General features: G+C 43.0%; 1 protein-coding gene across 3 annotated transcripts in view; it reads left to right on the top strand.

Moving 5' to 3' along the window:
* The first annotated feature begins 3,387 nt into the window (after positions 1-3,387).
* Tmem64 (transmembrane protein 64) overlaps positions 3,388-14,027 on the top strand; it is a 47,026-nt gene continuing 36,386 nt past the window's right edge. For 2 of the 3 annotated variants that reach the window (XM_031366557.1, XM_031366555.1), the window contains exon 1: positions 3,430-4,344. In XM_031366557.1, the coding sequence (XP_031222417.1) occupies positions 3,544-4,344 (801 nt within the window). In that variant the 5' untranslated portion in view covers positions 3,430-3,543. Of the gene's footprint in view, positions 4,345-14,027 lie in introns of all 3 variants that reach the window. The other variant, XM_031366556.1, reaches the window with a different exon arrangement.

The following is a 14,027-nucleotide window of genomic DNA, read 5'->3' as shown; positions in this document are numbered from 1 at the left end:
CAGTGTGGAAATCAGAATGAAGGTTTCTCAAAAAGAAATAAACAAAAAGCAACCAAGCAAATCTCAGGATTTTCCCTGTCCAATTACAGTAGGGCAGCAGGAGGCCTGGGATTGGACAGGGAAAAGGGAGGCAGAGCTAAGAGTTGCAGAGACAGAGAGCATCTCAGAGGACAAAGAGAAAGGAAGATAGAGGCAGATGTGAACCAGTGTGGCTTCAACCAGCCATAGGTAGTTATGATATCATAAGGTTAGAATAATTAGGATAAAGCTTTTATCATTATCAATTGGTACTGAAATTATTGTATTGGCTTCTTATAGATTGAGAATTTATTGATGCATACATCTGATTGGTTAATTATAAGGTTCAAGAGTTTTGCTTTACTTGGTCACTGGAATGTGGGACCTCTGATGGCAGAGAGGGAACTAGAGGCTCCAGGGACAAGTGAGCCAGATGCTGCCTGGGGGTGGGGTAGCTGGAGAGAGTTGATGGTAGCAGGAGCGCAGGAAGCCTGCCACCCTGATGGGGAGTTGGCTGGCAGGCTGAGAGAAGCAGGAGCGTGGAGAGTTGGCAGGTTCATTTTTTAATATTTCTTGCACCACAAACCAAAACCTTTATGTTATAAGTAAACAAAGAGAGAAACCAATACCACTATACCACTTCTGGATGCATATACCCAAAGGACACTGTGATGTACCATGGAGGTACTTGCAAATTCACGTTTATGGCTGCTAAGAAATGGAAGCACCCTATATACCTACTAAGGAAATGAATAGATACAGAAAATGAGATACATATGTGATACATATACGTAAGCAATTTTTCTTCAGCTCCAATGAACTTATGACATCGCAGAAATAAAGATGCAACACATTACATTAAGTAAACTAAGCCAAACTCAAAGACTTAAACTCATATATGTGAAACCGTGTAAACCGTGTGTATATGTGTGTGTGTGTGTTAAACTAGAAAGTCAGAGGTCTGAAGGAAGCAGGGAGGAGTGAAAGAGATGGTTACAGAATATACAAATTGTTACATGAATGCAGAAGGGAATTATTGCGGGGGAAGAAGACTATTAAGAGTGGGTCAGGGGGAGAGGAAGACAATAGGAGACAAGGCCAATAAGAACAAATCATGTATTAAGATTCCATAATGAAACACAGGACTTGGGAGGTTAACCTAAAATTCAAAGTCCGACAGGTATTCTGGGAAGCTAGGTTATCGGGCCTCACAGGACAGTAAAAATGGCAACTTTCACAGTGTCTTCAGTTAGGGAAGACAGACAGTGAAACAGAAGACACGCAGGGAAATCTCAGATAGGGCTTAGTGCTAGGAGAAAAGTACCACAACTCTTTGGCAGGCAGACTGGTGCGATGAGAGTCATCGGGGATGTCATCTCTGAACGGAGGCCTGCAGAGCCTAATACGCCTAAGGAAAGGGAAACTAGACTTTCTAAGAGACAAGGGAAGGGTATTCACCAGAGAGAGGTCAGCAGAGGTAGAGTGTGAACAACCTCAAGCAGGAGACTTGCCCATGCAGGAGCGAGAGCGAGGAGGCCAGTGTGCTGGTGTGGGAAGGGCAAGGGCAATGAGGTAGGGATGGCAGCAGAGGTGAGGTCATAAACACCTTTGTAGGCCAGGGGAAGAGTTAATATTTTCCCATAAGGGTTTTAGGTTGTTCACGATGGACTGCTGTGTGTGGAGCAAGGCATGCCTCATTTCCCATTGTAAAATGTAATCTTTATAATTCTATGAGAAATAAATTCTAGTGGCACAAGAGTGGAAACATTCCGCTACAGTTTACGCTGTGATGGCCAGAGCACTGTGCCCAGTGGACACAGATGGTATCTTGGATAGGCATGTGCTGTGTAAATAGGGGTGAACTGATCCAGGACTGGCCCATGCAGAGCGCTGGCAGCCCAGGAGCTGGCTCAGAACTGAGGCCTCCACATCTGGATTTTTTAGTCTTCTGCAATGTGAACTGGAAGTTAACACAAGGCTTATGTATGGTATGGTAGTAAATGACAGATAGAGAACAGAAACAGAAATAGGAGTGCCTAGATGATGATGATGATCATGATCATCATAATAAAATATTAAGTAATATTGAGGCAGTCTTTCAGATTCTCTTCACAAGGTCTAAGTAGCATAACTTCAAGGTTTCATTTCTCTGACCTGTTCTCATTCACACCAGTCAGAAGTGATGAAAACCCTCCCTGACAATATAAATCTAACATGTCAGTGGTTTTTCTTCTCACTCACTTCTTGATTTCCATCAAGAAGTAGCTGGGATTCTTTCTCTTCACTATCTTCCTTTCCAAGATGAAGAGTTACAGAGCTCAGTTTCTGGAACTCTGATATTTGACATGGCAAAGAGAGAAAGGATTTTGGAAGGTGCCTAAGGCATCTAAAAACTAGTCACAATTCACTTGGCAGAATATACCGTGGAGACTGGCCCAAACATGAGGCCTGGACATACAAGTCCTACCATGACAGAGTAGAGAATATAGGGAATATTTAGCACACCTACTACCCTTCAGTCATCCATCACCATGGTTTTAACTGTTGCCTGTGTATCAATGTCAAAATTTCTAGGAGTGATAATTCATGTCAATGCCATATTCCTATTTTCAAACATCTACTGGAATGCCACATTTGGGTGGTATCATGGACATCTCAAGTCTCATGCAACAACCTCATTTTTACAGAGTTGTAGTATTTTCCTTGAGTCAATGAATTCCTTCTATCAACTACCTCAACTAAGAATTCTAGATAGCATCCTAACACTTGGTCAGCCATAAGTCTATACACAGCCGGTGAAAGGGCTATCCGCAGCACAGGACTAGAGTCTAGAAGGCACATTCTCTGAAGAGTGGCTCTTCGCAACCGATTCCCTGAGTTCCTAAACGACCAAGTTATCTAGAACCCATTGGGAGACTTCGCTCTCTGGGACAGTACAACTATCCTCCTAAGATCAGACAAGAACTCCTCCCCTAAAAGTCGCCAGACAGCTTTGGGGGGTGAGAACGAGACCGCTGCTGGTTTGCAGGAGAGGTCAATCCGAAACCACTAGAGAGGCACTTGGCCAGAGTCCCAGTAGCTGCGGCCAAGGGTCTCTGACACGCAGGCACGCGCGCTCCCGTGGAAGCTGGGAGCGCGCAGCCCCAGGTCCCCTTTCCGCTTCCCGTGGCCTCCCTCCGCCTCATTCTTTTGGCCCGGGGGCAGCCGAGGCCTCCGTTGCCTGGGAGACGCGGGTACCTCGCTACTCCTCCGCCGCACCAGCTCCGGCGTCACGGGGGCGTGACCGACCACCCAGCTACGTCTCCGCCCTCTCTGCGCGGGCCCCGCCCCTCAGGCCCAAGGGGGCGGGCTCTGCGGGCGCTGGGTCTAGACTCGACCGACTCCCGGCGGGACCGCGTCTTCTCCGGCCGTCCCCTCCCCGCCAGCGGACGCAGGGAACCGAGGCCTGGCGTGCGGGGTGCCATGGAAGGCCGCAGGTCGGGGGACGCGGCGGGAGTGCAGACACTGGCCGGCTGAGGCCGAGGCATGCGGAGCCCTGGTGGGAGCCTGCTCCACACGCTGCCCCGGGCTTTGCAGCACGCCGGTCGGCCGGGCAGCGCGGAGCAGCCGGGCCGCTGGGCACCGGAGCAGACGACGGGAGGGGACTGCTCGGAGGACCGCCTTCCTCGCGGGGGCGGGGCCAGCGCGGCGGCTGCGGCGGCGGCTGTTGCGGCCTCGGGCGCTCTGCTCGGCGCCTATCTGGAGCGCCACGGTCCGCCCGCGGCCTCGGACTTGCCCGCGCCGGCCGGGGCGTTGGCAGGCGGCCCCGGGAGCGGCGGCGGCGGCGTGGTGGTCGGGGTGGCCGAGGTGAGAAACTGGCGCTGCTGCTGCCTCGGCAGCACCTGTTGGTGCCGGAGCCTCTTGCTGGTGTGCGTGCTGGCCGCCCTGTGCTTCGCTTCCCTGGCCCTGGTCCGCCGCTACCTGCAGCACCTCCTGCTCTGGGTGGAGAGCCTCGACTCGCTGTTCGGTGTCCTGCTTTTCGTCGTGGGCTTCATCGTGGTCTCTTTCCCCTGCGGTTGGGGCTACATCGTTCTGAATGTGGCGGCCGGCTACCTGTACGGCTTCGTGCTTGGCATGGGGCTCATGGTGGTGGGCGTCCTCATTGGCACCTTTATTGCTCATGTGGTCTGCAAGCGGCTACTCACCGCCTGGGTGGCCGCCAGGATCCAGAGCAGCGACAAGCTGAGCGCCGTTATTCGCGTCGTGGAGGGAGGAAGCGGCCTGAAGGTGGTGGCGCTGGCCCGGCTGACTCCCATACCTTTTGGGCTTCAGAATGCAGTGTTTTCGGTAAGTGGGGTCCCCCTGGCCTCTCTTTCTCTATCTCTCTCGAAATTTATCTTTTAGAGGCCTTGTGACTACCCTAGGAGGCACCCTGTATGACAGGAGAGTCATTGACATTTTCATGGCACTCTGAAAGAAAAATTACACTACAAATTCATTTAACACAGCCCCTCGGAAGACCTGATGAACTATTATTTTTTTCTGGGGCGTGTGTTTGTGTGTAAGTTTGATTAAAAAAAAAATGAAGTGCTCATTTAACTTGGGTTGGGGGAGACAGGTAAGGCAAAGGAAAGTGTCCCATTGTCATTGCATGTCTGAAGCGCTTTGGTAGCTCTTGAGCCATCAAACTTTGTGACTCGACTTCCCTAGCTTTCTCTCTGCCCTGCATAAATGCAGCAGGGTTTTGTTTCAGGTTTCTGGTTATATTGGGGCTGTGGATCGCTTTTGTTTTTAACGGTGGAGGAGACAGCAGTAGGCCCCAAGTTTTTGAAGTTTCTTAAATTTGCAATAAGTTTCTTATAAGTAGTTTGCTGTAGTACTATGGGAAAGCTGAGAATTCTGTTTATCTTTGTTTAGAATTCTATTTTGAAGTCACTTGGGTGGTTCATAAAACAAAAATGAGCACGGGCTCTTCTTACATACACCATCTAAAGACTCTTGTCCTTGTGGTCTTAGGTTTAGCTTAGCTGTGTAGGTTTCTATAGCGAGGGTGCACCTCATTTCAAAGTACAGTCATTGCTGGTGAGGTGGTAACTACTTGATGGGAACTTCATGACTTTAGGACAAACTATGAAACCTAATCTGTCTACATTTTGTTTTAAGACAGGTTATAACTCTAGCCCATGGTGTCCCAGAACTCACTGTGTAGTTCAAGCTGACTCCAGACTGGCAGTGATTCTCCTGCCTCAACCTCCCTTAGTGCTGTTTTACAAGCATGAATCCCCATGTTCAGAGACTTTACTTTTACAGAAAAAAGACTGAATGAGTTTCCCACATTCAGTAACTGCAAACTAGAGTTCATACCTGAGATTCCCAGGTATTCGACTGTCAACTAAAAGGAAATTGCATGTATTGAGAGATAGCAGTAAGGTTGGCCTTTCAGCTTTTATTGTTTCACATTGTGAAATGTGAACATAAATTTTGATCAGCCTTATAATAGATCAGCTCTACCAAGACTTTGAAATATGATGGAGGATTATGAACATGTATAGTTTCCATTCTGATAGTGTGATCTGTCTCTGGCACAACCTGCATCTTTTCTTGTCTCTATAGTATGTGACACCTGCTATACTAGGTTCTTTCCAGGTATCTTCCATTCTTCAGCTGGTAGAAGGGACTATACACGTCAAATAGTTGTTGCCTACAACAAATTGAGAATACTCAGCAGTCCTGTCCTGGCGTCTGCTGACCTTGGCTAAGGTGTCTTGTTCTTTTTGCATCTTAATTTGTAAAGTGAGGAAAGTATTGGACCTTGTTTGATAGGCTACTGGGATTACATGTGACATATATGTAAGAGTGTGGCTTGCATTTCGTTGTTATTGCCCAGGGTCACCCGGGAAGTGAATAAGTGGTAGAGCCAAACTTTGCACTATGGCCTAGATATAGCCTCACTCAACCTATGGCCCTCACTGTTTCTTCATGGAATATTTACTACCTAATAAGGTCATGAATATTGAGGAAGATATATATTGATTACAACTTTTTCCTTTCCTAATATCTCTTAAATATTAAATACGTAAGAAGTACTATATATTATTGCAAGTAGTTTGAAGTTACTCAATTTGTAGTTGAGTTTTAACAGGGATCAGGAGCCTTTCATTTCAACATTACTGGATCAGGAGAAAAAGAAGAAAAATTTCTATTGCAAGAGGGTATTGTTACTATTTTAGAAAGAAGAAAACAAAGCCTCATTTATCTTGGAACTTTTAGAGTCACCTGCCAGTGTCAGAGCTGCAGTTTAAACATGTAATCAGCTGATGTAGTTTGTGTTTCTATAAAACTCTCAAGCACAAACAGGCAGGATGGGTCATGAAGCCACTGGACGGTCTGTTGATCCACACCTCCTAGGCTGTCTTCTCACAGGACAGGCCCTTTCAACCTCAGCAGTTGGCTGTGTTTGCTCAGGGTCTGTGAGAGCAAGAAAAGGCAATATAGGGTGATGTTGGCTTTAACTTGATTTCTCCCTTTTGCCTTCTAGAACATCATGTGTCTCCACCCTCTAGGCCTCCTGTCTGTCATACCTAGCCAGGCATACTTTTTGGTTTTCTACTTTTCTCCTTATTGAGTCTTTTAAAGTACCACCCCTCTCCCCCCCACCCCCCAGTTGAAACTAACTTCTCATTTTCTCAATGACCATGAATATAATATTTAGCTGAAAGAGGAACTTAGGTATAGAAGTCAGACAAAGCACAGGTTTTAGAAATAGTCTTTGCTTGGTTCCTGCCACATGAAATCCATGCTTGCTCATTTGTAAAATGCTGTAGAGTCATGAGTATCTATTAAGCTAATGCTTTGAAGGCATTATGTTTTCCTGGCCCATACTATTGTTGGTGGTCAAAGTAGTTATATTTTAGAGGCAGAAGCCAGTTGTAAAAGTTGAGTATATGGAAGACGAGAAGGGGCTCCCTTTGCTTCTAATTATTTACCATAATTCTTTAGTTCTCCCTTGTATGCTAGAAAGACAATAGCGAGCTTACACACAATATTTAATACTCTCAAAATAGAAAATGTCACTTTGTAGTATTGGTCCTTGAGCTTTAAGAAATAAAATTCTTCAAGCATATACTTTGGTTTTTCTCTCTCATTGTTTCTTCTGGGAAACAGGTAAAACTTGTCCCTCCTCACTGTGTCTTTGGTGAAATCCTGGATCTGCAGGTATTGCTGCACATTATGGTGATCTTGGGACTTAGAGTTTGCTTGTTGCTGAGGACTGTTCCTAACCAGCCTAAATTAGGCTGTAGTGATTGATAAGCTCTAGTTTTCGGTGGTCCAAAAGGGAAGTTTTATTCTGCTTGACATGGGTTGTGTCAAACTTAACTTTGGGTAAAGACCTTATGTTGTTTTGACTCTGGAATTTGGGCCGGTTGCACTTGGTTGTTGTTGGTAAGGAACTGCATTTTCTGCTTTAAAATGTCCCTTGTAGTGATCTCGTTTTTTCCTAGCCTGAGCAAACTACATGGTCTTGGGCATGAGCAAGTTGCCTGTCGCATTCCTTGAGTCCACATAACCAGCTTTGACTTCACTTTTAAAGTAAAGGTGGCTGAATTCGCCATGTTGAGTGATTCTGGAGTTCACATTGAGATCACCAAGTACTCAGCCTTTCAACTTTTACCATTTTGCAGTTATGTACAATGAACATAAATTTTGACCAACTTTATAAAAGTCATTTGTACCAAGACTTTAAGTAATGACTGAGTTTAAATATATGACCAAGTTGTGTTGCCTTGAGCTTGGTTGCTAGGACAGTGAATTAATTGTGGACTTTCAAGTGTCCTTTGTAGTGGATCTCACTTTTTCCTGGCCTGAACAAGTTACAAGGTCATAACTGACCTCACAGAGTAATGATGTGGCGACAGGAGAGAGTAGGGCTGCTAGCATAGACTTAATGTCTCTGGCACTTGGCACGCTTTCCACACACCAAGTGTTAATCATGCTAGACTCCTGTGGGGTTTGCCTCCTGACACTTCAGTCTAGCCTACTGCCTCTGCTGTGATTCAGGTGCCTTTACCAAGTGTCCTTGCTTCTTCCTTCAGGCTAACATTCTCCCATCTTTATCCAAAAATGAACTCTGCAGTACAATACAACTATTACCCTTTGTGAATCCTCAGTTAAGTTTTCTTTTCCCTGAGAATGAATTGCATCTACACTTAACTAGTTCCTCTCTTTATCATCTATAGTGAGTGGCTATGTACTTTTTGATGTCTTCATTTATTTAACCCTTGGTCCATATAGAAGTAGATGCTATTTAAATTTAGCAAATGAAATCCTGTCACTACTAGAAACTTGAGGTTTCACTTTTCTCAGTTTCCAGTTAAAAGGATCAGTAAAGAAAAATTGTTGGTACTAAGTACAGGAGACAAAATTCTTTCTTTTTTTTTTTTAAGATTTACTTTATTTTATTTTATTTTATTTTATTTTATGTGTATGAGCACACTGTAGCTGTACAGATGGCCATGAGCCATCATGTGTGTGGCTACTGGGCATTGAACTCAGGACCTCTTCCAGCCCGCTCACTCCGGCGTAATTCACTGTAGCTGTCTTTCAGATGCACCAGAAGAGGGCGTCTGATCTCATTATGGTGGTTGTGAGCCACCATGTGGTTGCTGGGATCTGAACTCAGGACCTTTGGAAGAGCAGTCAGTGCTCTTACCTGCTGAGCCATCTCACCAGCCCAACAAAATTCTTTAAGACTAAAATCTTCTAGAAGAAATACTTTGATAAGTCTATTCAAACTGTCACACCCTACACTTAATAAATATTACACCGTCCGTGTAATAGCCACTCTGTGAGGTCCCCTTGAAAACCTGCATTTTAAAGTTACTTCCAGTAAAATTGTGGCCTTGATCTCAAAAGACTACATGATTGTGGGTTGTATGGGTAATGGAATTCATAATAGTATTTCCAATCCACACAGGTCTGACATAAGGCTGTGCCATAGGAGTTCCTAAAAGACTTTTTTTACTTTAGTCTAAGGAAAATAATACAGAGTCAAAAATTCCTGTAAATTCTTCTCTCAAACAAGTGTACATGAAAAATTTATTTTCATTAACCTTAAATATTAAAAGAAACATATAGTGTACAAGGTTGTCTTACATGTTGTATGCCACATCCCCCATACAGAGCAGATTTACATGTATGATATCCTGTAATTTTCTGTTACAGCAGTTGTTTAAGACAGTATCAATCTTTTATAAAGGACAAATATCACAATGTTAAATCAAATTTGGCTCTATTACTTAGTTATCTTGAAGAAGTACTTTTTTGATACATTCTTTGTGTTGTAAAAGGTATTTTAATAATATCTACTACAAAGCCATGATATGTTATGGTTTGCTCATTGTTTACTATTTCTTTCTGTTCTATATATCTCAAAAACAGGACATGTGCTGGGATTAAAGGCGTGTGCCACCACTGCCTGGGTTGATCTATGTTTTCCTAACATGAGTTGGTTTTATAAATAAATTTTTGTCACTTCTTGGAGTCATGTGCTGCACCATTACTTTTAATGACCACACAGCTATCCTTGTCTCTCTTCTTTTTCAATTCCAGTTTAGAGCTGGACCTTACCTGGAAAGGTATTTGACCAATTTTTGTTGAATGAATAGAAAAGGTAAACCTATAATTTATCAGACTATGCAAAGAATTTTCACCCTGTGTTCTCGAGGGTATGTTTAATAAGATTCTGCCCTTCCCACCCCTCAGGGAGATTTAGTATTATGGGTTAATCAAATTCTCAGATAGACCATTGATCTCCACATTACCTGGGAACCATTGCAAGGGTTCCTAATTTAGGGATGTGGAGCTGATGAAGTTTGTGTTATGTGAAGGTGGGTTTTGCATCAAATCACCTCAATCAATAGGAGGTTCTTTGTTCTGATAAGAGTAGAACCTCTCCCAGCCCCCACCCCCACCCTGAGTCCTACCTGTTTTTAGTAACAAGAGTTTTCTCTGGACTATCAAAGTTGCTGCTTAATCAGAGTGTTTTTATTTTAACACAGAAGGTACTGGAAATACTTTGTTTCCATTCTGTATCCATTTATCCATCCTATTATCCATAAGTTAGTAGGTGCCTACTGTGTATTCAGTGCTGTTCTAGATACTACACATAAATAACTGAATAAGTCCAAGCCTAAAGTCCAAGTCCTAAGGCATGAGCATTCCAGGGGGATCAAGCATTCTAGGTATATGGTGCAAAAATGAATAGTAACTTTCTAGGTAAAATGTTTTCTGTTTACTAGGTGAGCATTTCTAGATAGTCCATTACAGGTAGACTTTTTTTTTTTTTTTTTAAATCTTAGGCTGTTTGTAAATATCAGCTGTTTTCATATTTGTAAACAACCAGTTTTGAGGTTGATATAATTAGCTTCTAATTAGCATATATTTACAGCTAATATTTATTAGGTATTTTAGGTAATGGTCTAGGAGAATAATAAAAAACAAAATTTATTCTGGGCCAGAGACAAATCAAGTATGGGACCTCCAGTTGCTTTCCAGTGTGATGGGACAAGGACTGTCCTTCACAGCCACTAGGAGCACTTAAATACTGTCTTTGGGTGTCAGAGTTTCCTTCAGGAATCTTTGCCTGGGCATTGACAATTGCCCTAGTTAAGGGAGTGGGAAGAAGCCTGAGGAGTATCCTTTCCAGAAGCAAAGGATGTCCTAGGCACTAAGAGCATTTAGATGTTGTTGGAACTCTGACCTAAAGAAAGCATTAGGTGGTCAAAGGCTAGACTGCAGAAATGACATGGAACTCACACTGAGGAATGGATTCCTTCTGAGAGCCACTGGCCAGAGCTGACTGAGGATGGGGTTTGCAGTTTACAGAGGTTTCTGTAGGATTCAGTCCATGTTGGAAAGGAAGACACTTAGTGGGAATCCGATGAGTTTGTGGTGTATGGACATTTAATTTAGAAGATGCTTTTAACAAGTTGTTGTAGAAAGAGTGAAGAATGGGGATGTTACTGTATGACTGACTTGTGAGGGTTTGACCTTGGCAGCCAAGTCTAGGAAGGAAGGACAGATGTGGACACATTTGCAGAAGAGGGAATGACACTTAGGAAGTTTATTTGCTTTTGGTGGTTTTGTTTGGTTTTGCTTTTTTGAGACATGATCTCCTATATCAGACATTTGTCTTGAATTCATTCTGTAGTAGAAGATGGCCTTGATCTCCTCAGAGCCTCCAGCTTCCACCTCCTATGTCCTAGGATTACAGATGCAGACCTACAGTCAGTTTATCTCTTGTTTTGGATGCTTCCCATGGCTTCATGCACACTATGTGAGCATCTACTAACCAAGCTACTCCCCAGTCCCTTAAGTCAATTGAAATACTTTTCAATTTCCTAAGAGTGAAAACTTCCTACAATGGTTGACTTCTTTCTCCCTCTTCTCTAACATTTCTGAAACAGTAACAGTAAATGTATGGAGTATGTATGCAGAAAAGCACATACTATATCGAGAAGTAGATGAAAAGTAGAAACTATAGTCACTTTAAATGCTTTTGTCTTTAATAAAAATCAAGGTAGATGTTCATGATTTTTCAGTATAATATCTAATATATTACACCTAGAATTTACATAATACCTTAATAGTAATTGACTTAACAATTCCATAGATGGACAAAGCTTGAAGTGTGCCTAATGCCAGGAGGTATAATTTGCCCAACTCAATATGAGACTCACACAGTTACAGGTAAAATTTGAGATCTTTTGAACATGTGACTTTTATGCTTTTCACTAATTCTATATTGAGTTTTACTATGTAATGTTGATAAAGTGTTAGTGTTTTAAAGTTAGAATTTGTAAAACCCCGTGTAAGAAATGTAAACTTCAAAAATGAGCATATTTCTGGAGCAAAATTCCCCAAGGAGAGCATTTTATGTCTCACCTCAGAAGAATGTGGGTTCCAAGTTGTTCTTCAGGTAAGTCACAGGAACCCTGGAGAAATTAGTATCATCAGTGCTGGACAAATGGCAGCTACTGCCCTTCCAAAGGACCTGGTTCCCAGCGCCTACATTGAGCAGTATGCAGCTGCCTGTGATCCACGGAATCTGACCTTTTCAGGCACATAAACTCAGTCATACATGTACAGATAAAGTAATAGTGTATACATACACATAAAATAAAAATGAGTATTTTACAGTGTATATTACTGATGTATAATATGCTTACATCCACATGTCTGTCAGGTGGCATTCCTAATCTCTGTCGCTGACCATAGCAACTGTCCAACTAAAACTTGATATTCTAGATTGAGATTTCCATGGGCTCTTTGCATTTGGAGGATAACTGTGGTGCCAAGGCCCTAGGTTACTCTAGGTAGGCAGTAATCTCAGTGTACTGCCCTACCTGGATCTTTAGCTCTCTGAACAGACAAGTAAACAGACATTTAGAATTTTGTGGGCAAAGACTTGGGAAAGGAGGCTGGAGGAGAGACCTCTGTAGGAACTTTAGTTTGTCAAGGATTAGAAAAGCGCAGGTTCTGACCAGAATTTGGGCTTGTTCAAATTTTACTTTAAAATCCCTGAAATCTTATCTTTAGTAGTGTTATTAGTAGCTCAGGGACTGATGGTTATGCTCTCTAGCAAAGCTGTTCAGAATGATTATCTGAAGTTTGTCCCTTGCTTCTCTTGGCAGCACAGAAACAATAGATGGAAGTGGTGTGGCACTTTTCCCCCTTGATAAGGCTTCATTTCACATTTTGACGAGCCTTGACTTAACGTTGGACAGTAGTCATGTTAAAGAGCAACTGTCCAAGTTTGTCCTGTTTCTGAAATCTGTTAGCATTCCCAAAGGGAATGTCTTGTGTTCTCTGAATGTTAATTATGAATTCTGTTCAGAGACATGACATTATATTTAAGACTGTAGACTGAAATCTTATCTTAGGACATTTTGGAATGTAGGCTCACTATTTTTTAAGATTTGTCTTTTAAATTATGTGTATGTGTGCCTGTCTGTATATGCTAGTATTTATACACGAGTGCCAGGTGCCTCTAGAAGACCAGAGAGGGCTTTGGATCCTCAGGCTGCCCAGTGTGGGTGATGCAAACTAAATATGGGTCCTTTGTAAGATCAGTACGTTCTCTAAACCACTGAGCTGTTTCTCTATACATACACATACACACACACACACACACACACACACACACACACACACACACCAATTTTTATTTTTATGTATATCTGTGTGTCTCTATGTTCAGTGTGTATGTGGGTGCTCGTGGAGGCCAGAAATGAGCATCAGATTTCCAGAAACTGAAATTACAGGCTTTGGGGTCCACCCCATGTGAGAACCAAGCTTTTGTCTCCTGGGAGAGCAGCAATCACTCTTACCTGCTGGCTTCCTCCCATGCCTCCTCAATATTTAAATATAATTTTGATAAATTTCATGTTAACTGTATTATAGGATTTTTATCACCCATTTTTGCCTTATTTTGCCATTGTATGCATTTAGCACGTTTTTTTTTGTTGTTGTTGTTGTTTTTGTTTTTGTTTCTTAAAGAAGACCCTCCACTTCTGTGAGCAAAGGCCCTGGTTCTTTTCATTTGAGTGGCTTGGTCCTCTTTACCAAGTCTGCTCCAGGTTTCATCTTGGTTGTTTGTACTGTCTTTAGTGTTCAGGATTCTCTTGCGTGTGTCTAAACAATCCAGAATGTCCTGCCAATGCCATTATTACGTCTGGACTCCTCTCCCACATTGTCTCTGTTGATGCTTTTCCCAGGGCACCTGCCTTCATTTGCACCCATCAATGCCTGCTAAACCCATGCGTAGGCTTCTGTGTCTCTTCTCACTGCCTCCTTCTACAAAGTTGCCCCCTGGCCTAGGCTCCCATAACTTAATCTTGATTCCTCTCTACTCTTGAGTGTTTCGCACCTATCTTTCTCCAGGCTCCCTTTCTGTGTCTGAGGCATTGGTATGCTTGACTATATACGTGATTCTTTGAAGAATCTTACTCCATCTGTTTCAACAAATATCA

The sequence above is a fragment of the Mastomys coucha genome, unplaced genomic scaffold (assembly GCF_008632895.1).
Source record: "Mastomys coucha isolate ucsf_1 unplaced genomic scaffold, UCSF_Mcou_1 pScaffold14, whole genome shotgun sequence".
Lineage (NCBI taxonomy): Eukaryota > Metazoa > Chordata > Mammalia > Rodentia > Muridae > Mastomys > Mastomys coucha.
This window is presented reverse-complemented; position numbering and strand designations above follow the sequence as displayed.